Source organism: Panthera uncia, chromosome X, assembly GCF_023721935.1.
Source record: "Panthera uncia isolate 11264 chromosome X, Puncia_PCG_1.0, whole genome shotgun sequence".
Taxonomy (NCBI): domain Eukaryota; kingdom Metazoa; phylum Chordata; class Mammalia; order Carnivora; family Felidae; genus Panthera; species Panthera uncia.
In genome coordinates, this window is record NC_064817.1 from 14826410 (window position 1) to 14847967 (window position 21558).

General features: G+C 43.3%; 1 protein-coding gene across 5 annotated transcripts in view; it reads right to left on the reverse strand.

The window, feature by feature from the left end:
* SH3KBP1 (SH3 domain containing kinase binding protein 1) overlaps positions 1-21558 on the reverse strand; it is a 328594-nt gene that overhangs the window by 136318 nt on the left and 170718 nt on the right. For 4 of the 5 annotated variants that reach the window (XM_049643564.1, XM_049643561.1, XM_049643563.1 and 1 more), the window contains one exon: positions 7601-7730. In XM_049643564.1, the coding sequence (XP_049499521.1) occupies positions 7601-7730 (130 nt within the window). Of the gene's footprint in view, positions 1-6981; positions 7042-7600; positions 7731-21558 lie in introns of all 5 variants that reach the window. The other variant, XM_049643565.1, reaches the window with a different exon arrangement.

Here is a 21558-nt window from a genome sequence, read left to right on the forward strand (position 1 = left end):
GTCCCCACGCCATGAGCACCCGGAATCGGGGCTTGCCTCTGCAAATGACTGGCATGGAGATTATGCCCAATTTAAACTGGAAGCCATTTCCACATTTTAACGCAAGAACGGGAAAACCTCAATTAACCAGAGGAAATCCAATTCATCATATTCCTTAACGAACTCAGCTGTACAATGCAAACTCCTCTTTGGAGAGTATGGCCCACACATAATACAAATTTAGGCCCATTGTCTTTTATCTTCTACCCCTAGAGCCCTGTATGATACAAACTGATATCCGTGACCCCAAGATTCTAAAAAAAAAGCACAGAGTTCTCTTTAAAGATTTTATGCTTAGTACCTTTCAGCAAGCAAAGGTACTAAAGTGCTAGAGGAGGGTTTTCACCAAAGATGTTTAGAACCAATCGTGGCCTCCATGTAGACGTTAGGGGTTTTCTGCTTAGCACTGAGAACACCAGAAAACCCTATTTTTCTTGGAACGCCTTGATTGACCTTTTGCCATATCAGTCATGAGACTGTACTGAAGCATGAGGACGTAGGACTCACTCGCTGTCAAATGTCAAATTATCTCTTTTTTGTTGTTGTTACGAGTAAAGGTTATCGATAGCATAGGACTAGACACACAGCTAAAGCCCAAATCTCTCTGGAATCATGAATAAGTACAGAAAATACACACACACACTGCCCTAGTTTGAGTGTATATACACACACACACATACACACATACACACACACCTTCCAGAGAATACCATCGGCAGGTGAAATGGTTTGCTAAAGGCAAACTCAATTAATACACGCATCACTTTAAATTATCCAACGAATAGGTTCTCTTATGGCTTACAAGCTAAATATCCAACTGGAGCCCAGTCATACAGCTCACTCATAATCAGCCTGAAGGAGGGAAAGGCAGGCTATGTTTACAGAGAGAGGAACTGAGAGGGAGGGAGGGACTTGTCTCACTTCTCAGAACATTCTTTAGGAAAATGGAAAACCCCAATAAGGAACCACCAAGTCAGCTTCTGGGCCGCGTCGCCCCTGATACATGAAGAGAACTGTGAGTGATCAGATCAGCGACTGAAATGCCCTCGGGTATGTCCCATTTCCGTGTCCTACAGGCACGGTGGGACACCGTTGCCCTGAAATCTGCCCTTTATGACAAATATGCTCCGTCCAATTAAAGCACAAATTTAGATGTTCACAATCACTGGCTGCATAAGAACCATCCAAAGAAACAATCAAGTGTTTCAAAGGTTCTTGTTAGATTTGCAGTTCTTGAGGACTCTGATGACAAAAGAGTGGAGCAAGTAACAGCCGTTGCTTTCTTTGGACAAATTTTTACTCCCCTTTGGTCATTAAGGTGACATTACTCCTAAGGAATGTAGATGTTTTTCAGTCAAGGCCCTCCCATAATGAACAGCAAGGGTCCTCTCAGCGTCAAAAAAAGTAAACGTAAGAAGAAGAAATCAGTATTTTGATAAAGTCCCTCCAAATATAACAGAACCTCCCTGCATTCTTGCCTAGGACCAAGTCTGAGGATCATTGAGGGACACCACAGCTCTGATGTCTCCGAACGGCCAAGTGTTGGTGCAAAACCCCCTGTACGCTGTATGCCTGGGCTGGGACTGAGTGAGGACATACTTGCTCTAGCTGAAGAGCAAAAGAGGGACACCTGGGTGGCTCAGCTGGTTGAGCATCTGACTCTTGATTTCGGTTCAGGTCATGATCCCAGGATCGTGGGATCAAGCCCCGCGTCAGGCTCCTTGCTAAGCATGGAGCCTGCTTGGGATTTTCTCTCTCTCTCTCTCTCTCTCTCTCTCTCTCTCTCTCTCAAATAAAAAATAATAATAATAAAATAAAGAGCAAAAGAGATGGGCAATTGGAAGAAAGTTCATGAATATAAGTGCTGTTTATTGGGAGAAATCCTCTAGCATCACTATTAAATATTAATACTTAAATATTTTGCAGAAAACGCTGCAAAAAGGAAGAATTTTAGAATTTCAACACAAAATCGTATGCTTATCGTAGCATTTAATTTTGCCTGAAACTGTTCTGTCAACTTGTTAATTGCCCTTCACTGCTAACAGAAGATCATACACAAAACAAATACCATCTAATATTAAAAAGAACAGAAAATACAAAACAAAAAAGAACAATCTGTTTCTTACAACTAATGAAATACGATATTTGTATATCATGAAAGTGGTGTGCCCCAAGTTTTAAAAGGCTGTCTCCATCTTTGTCTTAGCTTCACAAGTCACTAAAGCATCAGAATCTAACATTCCCAATTAAGGAATTAGGAAAACAACAAAGTCAATTCAAACTGAAATCTCATGGCTGTTAATGGTTATAGAATGGAAATGCAAACTTTCTCCCTCTGAAGATTATGGAAAATAATTGAAAATGTTTCGGTAGCTAAACAATGTCTCTTTAAAGAAAATTAACAGGAATACTTTTTAGTTTTACAACAGTTACTTTAGAATCTGAGAAATTCAGTAATATTAAAAAAGATGCTAGAAACAAGAAAATACATGTTTATGCCTTAACTATGAAGCAAAATTTGTCTGAAAATGAGATCGGACAATAGTAAGATCTGGATTTGCCCCTCAGCCCAAATAAGTCTTATGGATTCAGGATATTCTCTGATTACAATTTAATAGATCAATAGAATTTCTGACTAGCTACGTTTTACATTATTTAGTCAATACTAGCACATGCAAAGCAGAAAATGAAAAGGTAATTAATCCTGATCCGTGATAAGAAGAAGAAATAAGCTAAACTCCACTACAATTTGAAATTTGTCAGACGCTCTGTGAAAGGGGAAACTGCAGGCCAGAATAAAGGCAATACCAAAGTGTGTGTGAAAAGCCTGCATGTGACTGCGGCCATGTCACTCATAAGCCATGCCACACCCAGGACTTTGTTTCACTAGACTTTAGTGTTCTTATCTGACACCAGGCCAGAAGATGGCTAAATTCCTTTCCATCCCTGACATAAGATCCTGCCTGCACTATTATTACAACCACTGGTATGTTTTATTTTGTAAAAACCTAATTTACTCAAATTTTTTTCTCCGTTGGTCTGCTACATGGGAGCCCACTTCATTCTTTTAAAACGCTCCTTGTTGGTGTCACTTTGCAAGCCCTGACAGATCCGGGTGATAATCATCAGTGGCTGCTAACATTCAAAAAGAAAGACAGCCAGACCTTATGAGCCTCCATATAGGTGACCCATCACCATCTATGAAGTTTGGGGGAAAAAATGTTTTATATCAATTATCAACTTATAGGAACACAGAGTCAATGATATAGCAGAGGTGAAATCGGCAAAGACTTACAGTGGGAAGTTAATGGACAAAGGACATCAGTTTGTTCAGTAAAAAATTACAAGGAAAAAGGGAGAGATGGAGAGGAATCTATAGGTTTAGAAAGACTTGAAACATAATCTGATTATAATCAGACACAAATTACAATGCATGTACCTCCTTCGCATGCACATTCAAACTAACAAAGTGTACTAAAAATAAAAGATCCTGAGGGGAAGTGGACACTGACTGCACCTGTAATTCCACTGAGGAACTGCCATTATTTATTTATTTATTTATTTATTTTTGGTGCGATAGGGTATTTTAAGGCACCTTATTGATACATATTGAAATATTTATGGATAAAATTACACGATATCTGGAGTTTGCTTCAGAATAATATGGGGGAAGACTGTGCAGTGGTATAAATAGAATCAAGTGGCCAAAGGCTGATAGCTGCTGAAGCTGGGTGATGAGCACTCAGGGGTTCATTACACTATTCTCTTGACTTGTATGTATGTTAGAAATTCTCTATAATAACAAGTTTATAAAAATATCTGAAAAAAAGTACCTTTAATGTTTCATAAATCCTATAAAATATAACAGTGTTTTCAAATTTAAATATGCAGCAAGTTTTTGCTACTACATAGCTATGAATTTTCTTATCTGAGGTAAAAGGTTTAAACCAACTTATCAACCAACCCAACTGCTGTAACTCTTTCCTTGACAGATTAGATTACCCTGAACAAAGACCTAAAGTTCAGAGATTTTCATAAGCAACCACCATATATAAAAACACATCAGGGTAAAAGAAAAGCAAGTTCAAGCAATTTGCACCTGTCATTCAAAGATGAAAATGCCGCCTTCAAGTGACAAAGGATTCAGCAAGAGCTTACTGAACCCCTGCCATGTGTCAAGCTGTCCGGGCACACTTCCGCATAAATACAATGCAAGGTCTCTTCTATCACATTCATCACCGGTTGACAAAACTCAACTTAATAACTATGCTCAAATACTTTCTGGAAATAGAAATATGAAGAGTACAAATACCAAATAATTATGTACACATATAGGTGTGTGTGTGCAAGATAGAGATATACAAGGACACAATATACACAAAGTTTTATTCATATGCACCAGGACATAGATTTTGTCTGTCTTAAAAAAACCTCACCATGATGTCTGGTAGCATTTAAATTAAGAGGATTTTTAGGATGCCACCAGCCTCTCTAAAAATTACCAAAATGGCACAAACATTAGGAATATTAAGTGGGCTGTCCTAACACAGACCTTGATTAAATACAGCTTAGCTCATACCAGAGTAAAACCCTAGATGTCTCTTGTGCATTAGCTATACCTTTGTCTTTCTCAGTTTTATGATAAAAGTAAATAGGCATTTACTATAGTCACACAAGATATTATCTCCGGGGAAAACTGGGTGATGGGTATGTGAGATCTCTCTGTACAGTTCTGGGTTTGTTTGTTTTTTTTTCCGCAACTTCCTGTGATTCTGTAATTATTTTAAAATCTAAAAAGTTAAAATAAAGCACATTGAAACTACTGATGCCATTCTCTGGCAGTAGAGAACAAGTAGGATCATTCTAAAGCTAAAGGTTCCACTTAAACAAATCCTCCCAGTATACATAACTTCTGTGTGTGATCTGATCTACATTTTATACATTTTACCATCTGATACACATTTTATCATCAGAGTATAAACAGCTACTGAAAAACCTATGAGAACACTAAGAGATGCTCTTTCTCTTTCAGGGGATTGCTTCAAGGCAGCAAGCCACAGGGACGTTATCATCACATTTGCTTTTCTATGAAGTCCTTTGTGACCACCATTGTCCCCACATCCCGATGGGACTGGTCTCTCCACCTTTGTATACCATTTTCCTCAGCCACACATGGAGCACATGGGGCACCTCCCTGAACTGGTTTCTGCACCCAGTTTCTATAATGTGAGCTGACTGAAGGCAGGGACCCCATCTGATTTGTCTCTGCATATCTTCAGTGTCTTGTGCAGTGTCTTAGTAATAACAGGGGCTCAGTAAAGGTTGGATGTATGAGGAATAGAAGAAAATGAGGAAGAAAGGAAAAAAGGAAGGGAGGAAGGAAGGGAGGAAGGAAGGAAGAAAGGAAGGAACGAAGGAAGGAAGAAAGGAGAAAAGATGGATAGATATGGGTGGACAGATGGAGAGATGGAGAGATGGGCCCTCTTGTCCTAACTGTACATACTGGAAGATTGCCAAAGCTCTGTAGTTCTTTCAGAAGCATCCATCCTTGTTAGGAGACCACGCCTCTTCAGGGACCTCACAACCCCCTCAACAAGGGACAGAATCTGAGGTAACTAAATGTGGCTGCTGAAATTTGGGGCTCTCCTAGTCCTGAAATGGAGGGCTTTCAACTGAATGAGTGTTGGGGAGAAAAGTCTCTCCAAGAGAAACAGCCCCTGCCAAGTATGTGAAGGAAGGCTAGGTGACCAGTAGAGACCATTCCACTGAGTCTCCTAACCTCCTACCCCAGAAATTCCAGCACCATGTGTTTTGGGCTGAGGGAGTCAGGCAGGATCAAAAGTCCATATTATTAAATCAGAGCAGGAGGAGACAGTTTATTTCAGTAATTCCAAAAATACAAAAGGCATTACTTCTCTGACCCTTCAGCTCTGAAAGCATAGCTAACAATGGCAGGATACCGAGAGGTCAAGGGTCTCCCAAACAGGTTGTCCGATACCTCTCCAGATCTCTTTTTCTGCCTCAGCCAAGGAGTCCCAAAGTAATTTAAACATGCAGAGACAGAGCTTCAGTGAGCAGGGTACCAAATGGTATGCAGCAGCCTCAATATATAAACTGGTTACATCCCGGGCTTTATCAGGATTAACAATGAAAGTGACCGTTTACGGACCGCCTTATATGGGCGAGGTGTTTATGTACATAATTGCCATTAGAACTCATAACACACTCCCCCATGGAAATAATGCTATAATGATCCGATTTGGTCCTCCCTCTTAGCCCATTTAATTTACAACATCCTTTGAGGTACAGTATTGTTATTGTAGGACCCAATTACCAGGTACAACTGGGAAGCAGAGAATCACCTGACCCCAAGCCAGAGAAGGCAGCAGGAGCTGCAAGATGCTTCACTTGCTCCAAAATCACCTCCCATCTTTCCTACCACAGACCCTAGGATGGAACGGAGTTCAGGGGTGGGGTGGGGTCCCTGGCTCTGGCAGTGGAAGGAAAGGGTATAGCTGAAGCCTATGAGCCAACCAGCCAGATCTGATGTTTCTATGAATGACAGGCCATAGGAGCCCACGCTACTGAGAGACCAAGGGAAGAAGGTCACTCGAGCACTTCTTCCAGAAGTGGCTTTACCTCCAAATCGGGAACCTGTCCGTCGTGCTACTGGTTAAATAAAAGAGACACAACTAACTTGGGAGCACCACTCAAGTCAGATTTTTCCCAAATGGAAAAGAAAGACGTTTTAGTATTATTTTGACAGCACTGGGCTTAAAAGGGGAGTCTGCCACCCCAGGGAGTGGCGCACCACTATGACACAGTCGAGCCGCTTACGACATTCACACCATGACCTTGGCTCAAGACGGCACATGAGATACACAGACGCCCACGTAGGAAGCTGGGTTAGCGACTGGGAGAACAAAGCTTCCCGGTCCTGACCTTTTGCTCCATGAGCTGGAAAGGGCAGCAGAGAAGCTGGAGGGAGGAGAGCTTCAGGCCCTGGAGAAAGAAAGACCTGGAGTTCGTTCTCACCATCGCAGAAAGACACGCATGCTCACCCAAGGTGGGGCTGGACTCTCCGCTGTCTTGTCATACTTGTAAGAAACCTGGCATGCAGTCGTCCCGAGCACAGCCCTTCTCACCACCAGCGGGTTTTGTGTGTGTGGGTGTGCCATTTTTCTCCAAGTTCCTCAAGGGACGGTGAGAAATACAGTCTCGTCTGGTTCATTTAAAAAATAACTATCAACTTGCAGGGAGTGACACTTTAGAAGTGTATGGAAGCACAGTAATGGGAGCCAGAGGGGAATAGGACCACGGCATGAAGGCTGACGGTCACTCATCCAGAGATGCACAGTGTGCATCTGCACACTCACAAAGGTGTGCAGTTCACACCTTTACAATGATAACCTACTAAACCACAGGGGTTAAGGCAGCATAACCAAGAGTGTACTCGTGAGCTTCTGTCACTGTCACTCGGCACAAGCTACAGAACAGAGGGGTGGCTGGAGCAGCACCTGTGGGTGCCCGCACTCCCTTCCTGCATCGGGGGCTTCCTTACTTGACTTGGAGAGCTGCTCGTCCTGGGAAATGCCCAGGTCATCCGATTCCCCCGACAGCTCCTTGATGAAGTTGGAAGGAAACATTCCAGTCTTTCCATTGAGAACGCCTTCCCACCATCCTTCTTCTACCTGCACAGATGCAAACACAAGAACAGAGATGCAGGACTCAGGTTAGACACTGTGGTTCCCAGTCTTCTCTCCCACCTGTATGGTGCACAACGCAGAGCCCACACAGGGAGAGCAGAAGGACCCAGAGTTTACAAGTTAACAGGGAATGAGATCACCAGCCTCATGGAGTCTTGAGATTCAGACTCGGGGTGGGGGGGCTGAGCCTGGGGCCCATAAACACAAGTGGAAAATAACTAACACTTCGTTTTCGCTAACCTCAAACTAAAATTTGGCATTTCCTTTGCTTACAAAATGTAGGTAACACAGTAAGAGTAGACGGACCTGTGACTGGTCACCAAACAACTCATGGACATATTCATATCGCATCACAGATGGTGTGGGTATCTCAAGATATCATTTGCACCCATCAGTACTATGAAGTGGTGATAGTTACCAACCTGCTGGGGACCTTGTTATTTAATGTGTTCATAGGGAATTATATATTAATTAAAATGAGAAGTTAAACTTAGATTATCATATCAAAATTTGTTTCAAAAATAGCTTGATAGCTACTGCAATGGTTCCCTTTATAATCGTAGGCTTCATTTTATGCATTTCAAACCATTATTTAACAACTGACCATGGCTTCCCCAGACTACCCAAATTAACTAGATGGCCTAACGAAAGCAACTGACAAGCCCTGAGCTACAAACTCAATTGGAAGGGAGAACTCCCTGCAGGTTTCTGAAGGGTTGTAGATAACCCTGAGAAGAACCGCAACTGGGTGAAGAGAGGCAGGGAGGGCGGCCAGACTGCAGTCCTCTGGCTGGGAGAGTGAGGCCGGATCTGGGGGAGCAGTGACAGTGCAGAAGGCAGGTATGGATTGGAAGGCCCTCTGAGGTATGAGCTGGTCTTGAGACACCAGTTCGCTGGGACGATCAAGAGGAAGGTAAAAAGTCATTCCAAGATTTCATGATGGAGCCACTAAGAGAACAGCAAGATGGCTTCTTGGAGGAAAGTGACAGAACATTCTGAGAAGAAGCAAACATTAAGTTACTTGTGTGGGCGATATAACAGAAAGAGACCCTGAACCTTTGGAATTTTTTTTTACCACAATGCATATATCACCAATTCAAACTGACAAATACAATTTAACAGCTAAAACAATTAAAACAAAAAAGATAAGGGATATTAGAGTCAAAAGTCCAGTTCAAATCCTACTGAAGCTTAGCAGTTGTCCGACCTCATTCAAATTTCCTACCAAACCGAACCCTGGGTTCCTATCTATACAATGGGGATAATGAATACACTCATTCAGTGTTGAAGACAAATGTATTACGACTCTACACTAAGGGCTAGGGACACAGAACTGTACAGGGCATCGCTGTTTTTTCCCTCAAGCAGTTGACAATGTACGAAGGGAGAGAGGGCACGTGATTGAAAGAGGGGAGAGGACTGGTGTGACAAAAAGCTAGTAATGGGCAGTGAATAGATGGGAAAATGCCATGACTCAGCACAAACCAGACTTGTTACACAAAGTTGAGCTCACCGAGATTTGGGATGCTACAGGAAGCCTTTGAGAAAAAAAAAATCAAAATTAAGGTTGGCCTTGAAGAGGATGAATGATAGGTGTAAGTAGGAGAAGGGGGTGCGTGAGACACTCCAGAAAGGGGGGAGCTGACAGGACCTGTGCAGTGGAGACAACGAGAATGCCGTTTGGAGCATTTGTTAGGGAACTCATGAAATACAGACTTGCACAGTGGCGATTATATCTGCGTGATCACAGAAATCTTCGGGAAAGCATCCAGACATCCATGTACAACTGTCCCAGTGACTATTCAATACCAAATCGTGGCATTTAACAGCATTTCAGTTGAAACCATTCCATGTTACTATGCCAACTCAACTGATATGTGTTATTCTTTCAAGGAGCTTTTTATAGGATTAGGATGGTTGGGAAAATTCGCCATGAGCCTGAATATAAATAGTCACCGGATTTATAGCGGGGGTCCTTTGTACTTGTCCTGAATAAGGAACCATAAAACGACCTTCTTTCTCCCAGAATCACAGGGCAGGAGGAAAAACCGAGGGCACAGACCACAAAGGAGCAGTCCCTAGCGTAATCCCCGACAGACAGCGCAGGGCAGCCGGGCCAACTCCATTCAATTCGGTTTGACGGTATCTAAAACAGTTCCATTCCCAGTAAAAGGCGGCTCCGGCCTGAGATCCCTGAAGGAAGTACTCCTGATGTGTGGGATTGGTCAGCCGCCTGCTGGGAAAACAGGGGTGTCTTCACCTCACCACACCCCCAGATGCCTGTATCCATGTCACGGCACAGTCTGAGAGGAGTGGCCAAGAGGGAAAGAGCAGAGGTCTATCATTAGCCACGCAGGCAGGGAGCGGAGGGGCGATAAAACCACCGCTCGCTGCCTGGGGGGTACGCTCCCCATCACTGGCGCCGTGGCAGTGGGGGCGGGGCGGGTTGCCCGGCCCCTGGACCGGTGAGAGTTGTTCAGTGCTATTTCTTCCCGTACCCTGCTGCTTTAGTTGCAAGATCCAGGCTAGAGACGGGGTGGGGGGTGGGGGGTAAAAATGATCCTCGCCCTCCGACTATTCCTCTTCAGCAGTATTCTAGAGTTCAACCTCCCGTATTGAGATGAGGACACTGAAGCCCAGAGTGATTACATTCATTCCATCAGTCAAAGAGTAGAGCACAGTACCTCACACTTTGAATGAATAAACGAACAAAACGCCAGGAAATCATTCGAGGAAACCCGCTATGGGGGTCTATGAAGCCCTGGTTCGCCGACCGAAGGACCTGCGCTACATTGAGGAGCAAAAGGGACAAAAACTGTGGGACGTGTCTTTTGAACATGGGACATGACTGTGTTAGCCACTGTTCTTAATTAAGTGCCGCTGGGCCCAAGTGTGTGTGCCCCTCTCTATCCGACCAATATTTCATAAGCTCCCAGCCCGTGCTGCCCTAGGACCTTGGGGCAGATTCAGTGGTGAACAAAACAAAGACACTGTGCTGGAGAAGCAACAAAGAAGGGAACATACAGACCCTGTGCACCCCCCACTTAGAACCCAAGCTTGCTTATGTTTGTTTGTCTATTTAAAAGAAAGAAATGTAGAAATGTGTCCCTTGGCAATAAAGTGTGGATTGTGGATGTTACCGACGGCTTATAATTTCTGCCCCAAGGAGAGTGACGAAGGGGAGCCGATACCCACCTTCTCCGACACTAACACACACATCAACGGCCTTCTGCAGGCCTTGGCTCTAGGCTGAGAACAACGCCCACCCCGTGTCCCTGTGACCGACCCAGCCAGCTCCGGAGCCCACGGCTATGTCCCAAGAGCCAACCCCATCTTCGGCCCGGAGCTGGGAACAGGGTGGCTGGCTCCTGGCAGTGTCTGAGAAAGAAACTTCAATGGTTTGTGCTGGGGGCCCTGCAATCCCCACGTCTTCACAATCGCCAGCCTCTAAGTGGGTTCACTGCCTAAGGAGGCCACTTCGAGCTTTTAGCCCTGTTGGAAGCTGGGGAAGTGGCGGAGTGACTTTCAGCACTTCCAGCCAATTTTATACACATTATCTACATGCATAAGGCACCAAAGAGGATGCCTGCGAATACAAAGATGACCATGCGGTCTGGGGTACACAGCTATTCGGAAGAGTTTCCGCTTACCAGGGTTCAAGTTTGACCTGTCAACCGTACTGAGAAAGGGACCGGCTTTAAAGTCTACCTCAGGGTGCCGCTTAGGGGCTGCTATGGCTTTTTACGTGCATGTAACCCTTCGTAGCCCACAGCTGGGTGAGAAGAAGGCTGGAGGGGTAAGGGTGTGGGAGTCACAGGGGAGGGAGAGGCACACAGGCAAATGAGGTCAGCTCCATCGTTCCAAGAGCCGTTTTACCGTTCTTTCCAGGAAGGAAAATGGAAGAGTCAAGCTTTAAGGAAGGGCCCACACCTTAACATGACTAAAAACTTCCTCAAAATTTGTTCTGACTTCATAGGTTATATGAATCTATTTCTTCTAGGCTTTCCAATTTGTGGGTGAATAATGGCTCATAATAGTCTCTATCTATCCCTTGTATTGCTGTGTTATCGGTTCTAACCTCTCCTCTTTCATTTCTGATTTTATTTATTTGAGTCCTCTTTTTTCCTGGGGGAGTCTAGCTAATGATGTCTATTTTGTTTATCTTTTCAGAAGATCAACTCTTAGTGTCACTGATCTTTCCCATTATCTTTTTAGACTCCATTTCATTTTTCAACGTTTTTTATTTATTTTTGGGACAGAGAGAGACAGAGCATGAACGGGGGAGGGGCAGAGAGAGAGGGAGACACAGAATCGGAAACAGGCTCCAGGCTCCGAGCCATCAGCCCAGAGCCTGACGCGGGGCTCGAACTCACGGACCGCGAGATCGTGACCTGGCTGAAGTCGGACGCTTAACCGACTGTGCCACCCAGGCGCCCCTAGACTCCATTTCATTTATTTACGCTCTGATCTTTGTGTTCGCCTTCCTTCTACCAACCTTTCACTTCATTTGTTCTCTTCCTAGTTCTTTGAAGGTATTATGCCAAGTGAAATAAGTCAAAGACTAATACTATATGATCTCATATGTGGAATCTAAAAAAAAAACAAACCCACAAACTCATGGATACAGAGAACAGACTGGTGGCTGGCACAGGCAGGGGGTGGGGGTACGTGAAATAGATGAAGGTGGGCAAAGTGTACAAAATTTTAGTTATAAGACAAATAAATCCCAGGCATATAATGTGGAGCACGGTGCCTATAGTTAACAGTAGCATATTACATATTTGAAAGCTGATAAGAGAATAGATCTTAAAAATTCTCATCACGGGAAAAAAAAATTGTAACTACCTGTGGTGATGGATGTTAACTAAATCCATTGCTGTAATCACGTCGAAATATACACTACACATGTATCAAATCATTACCTTGCATGCCTAAAACTAATACAATGCTCTATATTAATTATATCTCAACATTTATTCAGAAATAATTAAGTGAGAATTTCCACACTGGCCCTTTCTCCTATCTTTGAGAGGTAAGGAAAAGTATTTTGAAGATGTTTAAAACACTAGAAAAATATTTGGAGAGTTTTTAAGTTTTTTTTAAATTGAGGTATAATTCGTATGATGCACACATCATAACAGTACCAGTAAATTGGTCTGCGCAAGTGCATACACCTGTGTCACCCTCACCTCTATCAACATACGGAAAATTTCCATCCCTCCAGAAGATTCCCCTGTGCCCGTTCCTGGTCAATCCACCTCCATAAGCAACCACTCATCTGATTTCTATCACTTGATTGATTTTACCTTCTCTAGAACTTCATGTGAATGTTCTAACACACAGTTTTGCCTTTTGAACATTGCTGAAAAAACACGAAGTGTTTCTAGAAAATACCTTTTTCTATGAGTGGAATTAGTGAAAAAATATTTTTAAAGGAACCACTCCCTGAAGGCATACCTACATTATTTTCCTTTTTAGTTACTTTAAATAACCATCCCTGTTGATTGGGAGACATAGAAAGCTGGTTATGCCAAATATAAACAACTGTTATCTATGTCCTAAATGCCTGGGCCCGTCCCCACCCCCCCACCCCCCACACTCCTGTGTAGTGCATTGTCAAATTATCTCTTTCTGGCAAGGCCACAACGTTCCATATACATAGGAAGGTGATTTTTTATCCCCTCGTTCTTCTGAGAAGAAGCCGATTACACATGAAAGGGCCCCCTCAAAAGAGAAATCTGCAGAGTAATTCAAAGGGAAAGGATTTAAGAAGACGGACAACTTCTATTTAAGACTTCGGCAAACTCTGCCCAATGAGACAGAGCAACATCCATGATGTTCCTCACAGTGGAAAGGGCTTTTGCGGACATCCTTCAGCAAAACTTGACAGTCCTATCCTTCAAAACAGCTACGGGCTCGACTACAGGCCTTCAAATTCCTAAATGACTCTATGCTAAGACCTTACTATCACTCTAGCTTGAAAATATGGGCAAAGAGTAAATTAAGCCAGTAAGATAACCTTTCTGATGAATCAAGATCTTGAAGTCTGGTGTCCTGTCACTATTCCCAGGTGAGAAAATTGTCTGTGGGAATGTGTCAATTTTAGAAAATCTATATGTAATAAACCTTTATTTATTTTTAATGTTTATTTATTTTTGAGAGAGAGAGAGAGCATGAGCAGAGGAGGGGCAGAGAGAGAGACACACAGAATCCGAGGCAGGCTCCAGGCTCTGAGCTGTCAGACCAGAGCTGGATGCGGGGCCCGAACTCCCGAACTGCGAGATCATGACCTGAGCCGAAGTCGGACGCTTAAACAACTGAGCCACCCAGGCACCCCTGTAAGAAACCTTTAAATGGGGGTACCCCTTTAAAATTTCAGTGTGGGAGGCACCGTCACTTTTATGTCATCCGCATTTGACCACAGCGGCCAGCTTCTGCTTCCTATACTCCACACGTGCGCTGGGAGGTTCACAGGTCATTCTGGACTCCAGAGCAAGGCTCTACTAATATCCCATCCTCCGTATTCCAGACTAGCCCGGCACCTTACACAATACACCCTGTGCTTGCTGAATTAATCCAAATACTTCTCACCTTCCACGTGCCCCGTTGTTGAAATTCCTCCTGTTCTAGGAAGCATCTTCTCCACCCTCAGTGAGTGGAGAAGTTGTTAAATCTTTCTCATCTGTCAATGCCATCCTTTACCACTGTAGTACCATCTTGGGTCATTAGTTAGCTTCTTAGCTGTATGTGTCTTACCCTCCCTGACTATACTGAGCATGTGTTGAGGCAGAGATTCTGTTCAATAAATCTTTGAATCCCTGTCTGTCACAGAGTATAAGCACTCAAATATGTGATAAATCCCATAGCTGTGTAAACCTCTTATAAATACATTTAAACTTGCAAACATGTTGCTTTTATACAGCTGTAGCCTGTTTTGTATGCTGATGATTCTAATATAATCACATTTTGTTCTAATCATGGCTTCCCTCACCTTAATATGCTCTATCATCTCTGCACATTTCATAATCAGTCATGTCCACCCAAAGTTACCGGGAGAAATGACCAAAGAGCAGCCTAAGCTCTTTGGGTCCTTGAATTTTAATCAACAAATTTTTATATTAATGTTATCTTTTTTTTTTTTGAAAACATAACAAACCCTTCTAAAGCAAGGGGTGCGTTAATGGGTAAGAATTTAGGTATGCTTTGATCACCTATTAATTAATCCACTTTTAAATGAACTTGCTTTCGAGGCACCTGGGTGGCTCAGTTGGTTAAGTGTCTGACTTCGGCTCAGGTCATGATCTCACGGTTCATGGGTTCGAGACCCGTGTCAGGCTCTGTGCTGACAACTCAGAGCCTGGCACGTGCTTCGGATTCTGTGTCTTCCTCTCTCTCTGCCCCTCCACTGCTCATGCTCTGGCTCTCTTGGTCTCTACAAAATGAATAAAAATGTAAAAAAAAAAAATAATTAAATGAAATTTCTTTTCTCATGGGCAAGTATAAAACAAAAGGCATCTTTCTTCATATGCAAGTCTTCAAAGTTCTTACACCAAAAATGAAATGAGGATTACCTGCTATTTTGGGTCCCTGGACCCAGTTCCAGTTGTGTGTGTGGGGGGGGGGAGTGAGGTTTCCCCACACCAACAAGTGATTCTCCAGACATGAGCCCAGGGTTCTACCATTTAACTCAATTCTGACCCTATCTACCCAGAGACAGCTTCATACCCCACAGGTGAAGAGCTCAATCCTACAAGACCGCGCTCTTCCCTGCCCCCAACGTCAGACGCCAGCTTCAAGTCCAGCTTGTCACCTGTACTTCTTTTTTTAAATTTTTTTTTCAACTTTTTTTTAATTTATTTTTGGGACAGAGAGAGACAGAGCATGAACGGGGGAGGGGCAGAGAGAGAGGGAGACACAGAATCGGAAACAGGCTCCAGGCTCCGAGCCATCAGCCCAGAGCCCGACGCGGGGCTCGAACTCACGGACCGCGAGATCGTGACCTGGCTGAAGTCGGACGCTTAACCGACTGCGCCACCCAGGCGCCCCATGTCACCTGTACTTCTGACCCACTGACTATAAATCAGAAGTTCCCATGACGCCCACCTCAGGGTCAATTAATTTCCTAGAGCGGATCCCAGAACTCAGGGAAACATTCTACTTAGCAGATCACAGGCTCAATGTAAAAGGATCTAACTCAGGAACAGGTGGATGGAAGAGCTGCACAGGGCAAGGCACGGGGGAAAGCGCGTGGAGCTTTCGTATCCTCTCCAGACACCGCTCTCCACGCACCTCTCCTGTTCACCAGCCCAGAAGCTCTCTGAATCTGTCCTTTGCGGGTTTTTTGGAGGCTTCATTACACACGCATGGTTGATTAATTCACCGGCCACATGCAAGGGATTCAACCTCCAGCTCCTCTCCCCTCCCCAAGGTCAGTGGGTGGGACTGAGAGTTGCAACCTTCTCATCACACACATTGGCTCCACTGGCAGCCAGCCCCAGTCCTTAGGACTTTCAAAAGTTACTTCATTAACATAACAAAAGACACCTTTATCACTCTTTTAGGAAATGTCAAGAGTGTTAGGGGCTCTGTGACAGAAATGAAAGGCCAGATATACATATTTCTTCTTATAATTCACACTATCATAAATGCCCATCCATACCCACAAAGGTTGTCTGATTTACAAAGTTCTGAAGAATTTGAACAGCCTGTTTAACGCTAGCTGAGAGAAGCAACCTCAGCTGTGGGTGCAAGAAGATGCCTAAGTTTGGGGCACCTGGGTCACTCAGTCCGTTGAGCTCCTGACTCTTAATTTCAGCTCAGGTCATGATCCCAGGGTTGTGGGATCAAGCGTCGGGCTGGGGCTGAGCATGGAACCTGCTTGAGAGGCTAGCGCGCGCGCTCTCTCTCTCTCTCTCTCTCTCTCTCTCTCTCTCTCTCAAATTAAAAAAAATGCCCAAGTTTCTTGCAAGTCCAAGTTAGCATCTTTGCAAACGATAAGGCCAGGTTGGGGATTTTTAATCTGAAATTGAAGCCATTGGTCTCCAGGGAGCTTAACTAGGGACCAGTGAAAAATACCTCAAAAACAAACCACAAGGAACAAACCAAACCAAGTATCGCTGAGAGAGAGACTGGTTGAGACCAAGTTCATCCAACCCAAGAGGAAAAGTGGCTCCTTTCCCAGGCTCTAGATGACATAGACAGGAAAACAAAGAGGCTTCAATGCACTTTAAAAAAAAAAAAAAAAAAAGGCCAACAAGCCAGGTTTGAAACCCCAGAGACCTCAAATGCCATTTCTCCTGAAGAGCTTGTCTATATGCCATCTCTGGTCTTAGAATTTCACCTGTATTTATTAGTCCCCTCCACTCTGGACAAAAATGACGCAAGTGTGCATTTACAGTGATTTCCTCAAAAATATCTATACCCAAGAACTCAGTCTGCTCTTTTCCCTTTCGAACTGGAAGCCCAGGTCCTTTTAGGTTCGCAGAGATGGATCTAATGACGAGAGCAGAACCAAAGTCTAGCCAGGAGGCAGAGGCATGTTAAGTGCCCTCTGGAGCAAGGTGACTCTGCCAGGTGCACTCAGCCCGGACAACCCTGCTTTCCCCACTCCGTCCGGGCTGAGCATTCCGGGCTGGCAGTCAACTCCTGCCAAAGGAGGGTCAGGCTGTGTCTACCCACCTGCCTAAGCCCGTTGTGCTGATTGCTAGCCCACCAGTCACACTGCTCAAAAATACCTAAGTGTGAAGAGAAAGTGAGTGGTGACAGGGATAAAGGCAAACAATCTGAAAATTTAAAAAAAACCAAACTGCCAAATCAGGTGTGGACAAGATAATTAGAAGAGAGTGGGGGCAGTGGGCTGTAGAATGTTAGTAGGAGTGTTGTCAATCTATTTAAAAATAAAAGAAGGAAATCATGAGGATGCACTATGGATGCAGACAGGCTAGAACTCAAACCAGCAAACCCATATTTAAGGAAAACACCTTGGCCCTATGAGCCAGGTGACAAATGGAAATGAATGCACATTTTTTTTTATTTTAAGGTAAAATTATATAAGATATATATTACTTACCTTAATCAAATTAATTGTGTTAATAAGATATATATCTAATTTAATTTATATCTATAAAATATCATGTTTTAAGATTCTCTACTTGATTCAACCTTTTTCAAAAAACCAGTCCAGGGATGCCTGGGTGGCTCAGTCGGTTGAGCCTGACTTCAGCTCAGGTCATGATCTCACAGTTTGTGGGTTCAAGCCCTGCATCAGGCTCACTGCTGTCAGCACGGAGCCTGCTTTGGATCCTCTGTCCCTTTTTCTCTCTGCCCCTCACCTGCTTGCTCTCTCTCTCTCTCTCTCTCTCTCTCAAAAATAAATAAAACATTTAAAAAAAACCCCAGCAGTCCCTACCTCCAAAAACAAGATCTGAGTTGTCTTGGTTTTTTTTTTTTTCCTTTGGGGTAAGAGGGTGTGTGTGCATTTTTTGTGTGTGTGTGTGTGTATAGCTTTGCAATACTGTAGAATCAATCAATCAATAAGAATATAACATATTTATATGCACATACACGACATCATCTGTTCTATTTTTACTGATGAAGGGATTGATTCTATAGTATTGCAAAGCTAATACTAGGGCCCTACCTCAATCTGTTCCTGTCAGTGAAGAGCTTTTATTTATTTGGGATGTTTATCTTTAGTTTTCAGTAGAATGAGAGAGTAACTACCCACTGACATTTATACATCCATTATAAAAAGGCATAGTTTATATTATACAGTGACAAGGGCCAAAAATCTGCGATATTACAAGTAAAATGGAATAATAGGGAATTTAATTTTTGATCATATAATTTTTTAAATATGGTCTAGGGGTGCATGGGTGGTTCAGTCAGTTGAGTGTCTGACTCTTGATTTTGGCTCAGGTCATGATCCCAGGGTTGTGGGATCAAGCCCCATGTCAGACTCCATGCTGACTGTGGAGCCTGCTTGGGGTTCTCTCTCTCTCTCACTCACTCTCTCTCACTCACTCTCTCGCTCGCTCTCCCTCTGTCCCTCCTCCTCCAGCTCATGCCCTCTCTCTCTCTCTAAAAAAAAAAGAAATAAACTAATTTTAAAAAAGTAAAAAATAGGGGTACCTAGGTGGCTCAGTGGGCTGTGCATCTGAGTTCAGCTCAGATCATGATCTCACGGTTCATGGGTTTGAGCCCCACATCGGGGTCTGTGCTGCCAGCTCGCAGCCTGGAGCCTGCTTAGGATTCTGTGTCTCCCTCTCTCTCTGCCCCTCCCCACTCACGCTCTGTCTTTCTCTGTCTCTCAAAAATAAACATTAAAAATTTGTTTAATAAAAAATAAAATATGGTTTAAAAGGCCAACCTTTACATTTTGTTTTACATAACTATCATAGGCTACATATTTTTCCTTTTTCCGATTTGCAGCAAGCCCTTCATGAAGCCGAGCAATGAAAGGGCAGTGAGTGAACAGGAGACTAGCACCGAAGGTGCGAAGGGCACCCTGTGTCATCTAGGCGAGAAGAGGAACACCTGCAATCTCTCCTCTCCTTCAGCGATCCGCACCTGCCTTCCCTACAGCCAACAGGCAGGTGAGGGTGGGCACGACTTCCCAGAAAGCTGTTAATGATTCTCCTTATCTTGATTTGTATTTCTTAAAACATTATTGCAACACTAAAGAACAAACCATCTTCTGTGACACAAGCATTTTTTTAACTAACAGTCTTTAAAAAAATTTTTTTTTAACATTTATTCATTTTTGAGAGACAGAGCGAGACAGAGCACGAGCAGGGGAGGGGCAGAGAGAGAGAGAGACACACACAGAATCTGAAGCAGGCTCCAGGCTCTGAGCTGTCAGTACAGAGCCCGACTCGGGGCTCGAACTCACTCACTGCGAGATCATGACCTGAACTGAAGTCAGACGCTCAACCCACTGAGCCACCCAGCACCCCCACAAGCATTTTCAATTATTGTTCCCTTTCAGTCTTTGATCACATGCATGGAGATGTATTTTACACAGCTGTGTCCTAGTGTATGCAAGTTTGTGTCCTGATCTATTCATTTATTTTGTAAAAGAATCTTTTCATACTTCCATTTACTTATTCAGCAAGCATTTATTAAAGTACGTATCAGGTTTCAGGCACTATTCCAGGTACCATGTATAGAAAGATCGATCAAAACCAGATCCCTGCTGTTGAAAAGCTCTCAGGTTAGCAGAATTTAACAGAAAATCACAACACAGTATTGTAATAAATAAAGATTTAAAGGCCTCTTGGGTTTACCATCTCAATCAATGTCTTCACAATCTTCTAGCTGGATAATATCACTTAATTCACATAACTATTCCCTCTCCTGATTATTTTTCATTATCACAAGCAATTATGCGTTTCACATATTTTTTTTTTCTGTTAACCATTTTCTTTGGATAAATTCCCGGGAGTGAGATTACTGGCTCAAAGGTTGTTAATTCAGATTTTAACAGCTCTTGCCATACCTTGCTAAATAGCTTCATATTAGGATCAGAAATATGCACAAAGTCACCACTTCTCAGTATTAGCCACAGTCTTACCGCTAAGTATTTTCTCGAGATTCTCAAAAGCAGGAACCCATTATTGTCTTAATTTGCATTTATTTCATTAATAGCAGTGTGGAACAGTTTCTCATGGTAAAGAGTTTTCTTTCCCCTTGTGGGCTTTGGGTCTATGACACAATTATCTACCACATATCATTGTTACAGTACCTTCTTAATATATTTTCGTATATGATATATATAATAACTTTTTATGATCATTTCTTGCAAAATGTTTTGTCTGTTGTTCTTTTTTTTTTTTTTTTAGCTAAACTCGCTGCAAATTATACCAAAATTTTAATTCTTTTTTTTTTAATTAGTCACACTGTTCGTTATTTCTCTTGGAATTTCTTCCATGGGTTTGGTCTTAAGAAATGTGTCCCTTGGGGAGCCCGGGTGGCTCAGTCAGTCAAGCATCTGACTTTGGCTCAGGTCATGATTTCAAAATGGGTGAGTCTGAGCCCCACGCCAGGCTCTCTGCTGTCAGCCCAGAGCCTGCTTCCAATCCTCAGTCTCCCTGTCTCTCTGCTCCTCCCCCGCTCTCCCTCTCTCTCTCAAAAATAAACATTAAAAAAAAAAGGAAAAAGGAATGTGTCCCTTTCACCATTGGCATAAACCTTCTCCTCTGTGGCCCCTTCCTGTTTTGCTCATTCATCTTTCAACAAACGGCTCCCATGTGCCTGACTTGGCAACAGGGATACAAAATGGTGAACGAATGACACATGAATACAAATTCTCCAGAAAGTGGGAGATAGGCACACGTGCTTACTTTGTGTCCTCCAGGTGCCATACTGGGAGTCCCGGTAACTGATTCTCTAGAGACAGGTATCTTTGTTTGATGCCCTATTTACTATTTATGATTCTGTTAGTGCGGGTGTAAACTGGCAGAAAAGCAAAAGTGATGAGAATGATTCTGTTCAGATAGCAATGAAAATAAATCTTGACTGCCAGAGATACAAGTGCCTTATCCCCTAGAAAAGATAACCTCAAAGGGTATAGTTTACTGCCCCGTGGGGACACGATGTAGTTTTGCATCCAACTTAGCAACCTTAATCAAGTATTTTCTCTTTCAAGTCATTATAAATACTTTCCTCTTCCACAATTCTCTCTGAGCCAACCATACCATCTTGCAGATCCCCTCATTAATGAGTTACATAAAGCTTTGACGCATGCTTATTTTATGTTTGTATGAACAGGGAATGTGGTGGCTAGCATCAGCCCTGCTACTTGGACCCATGCCAC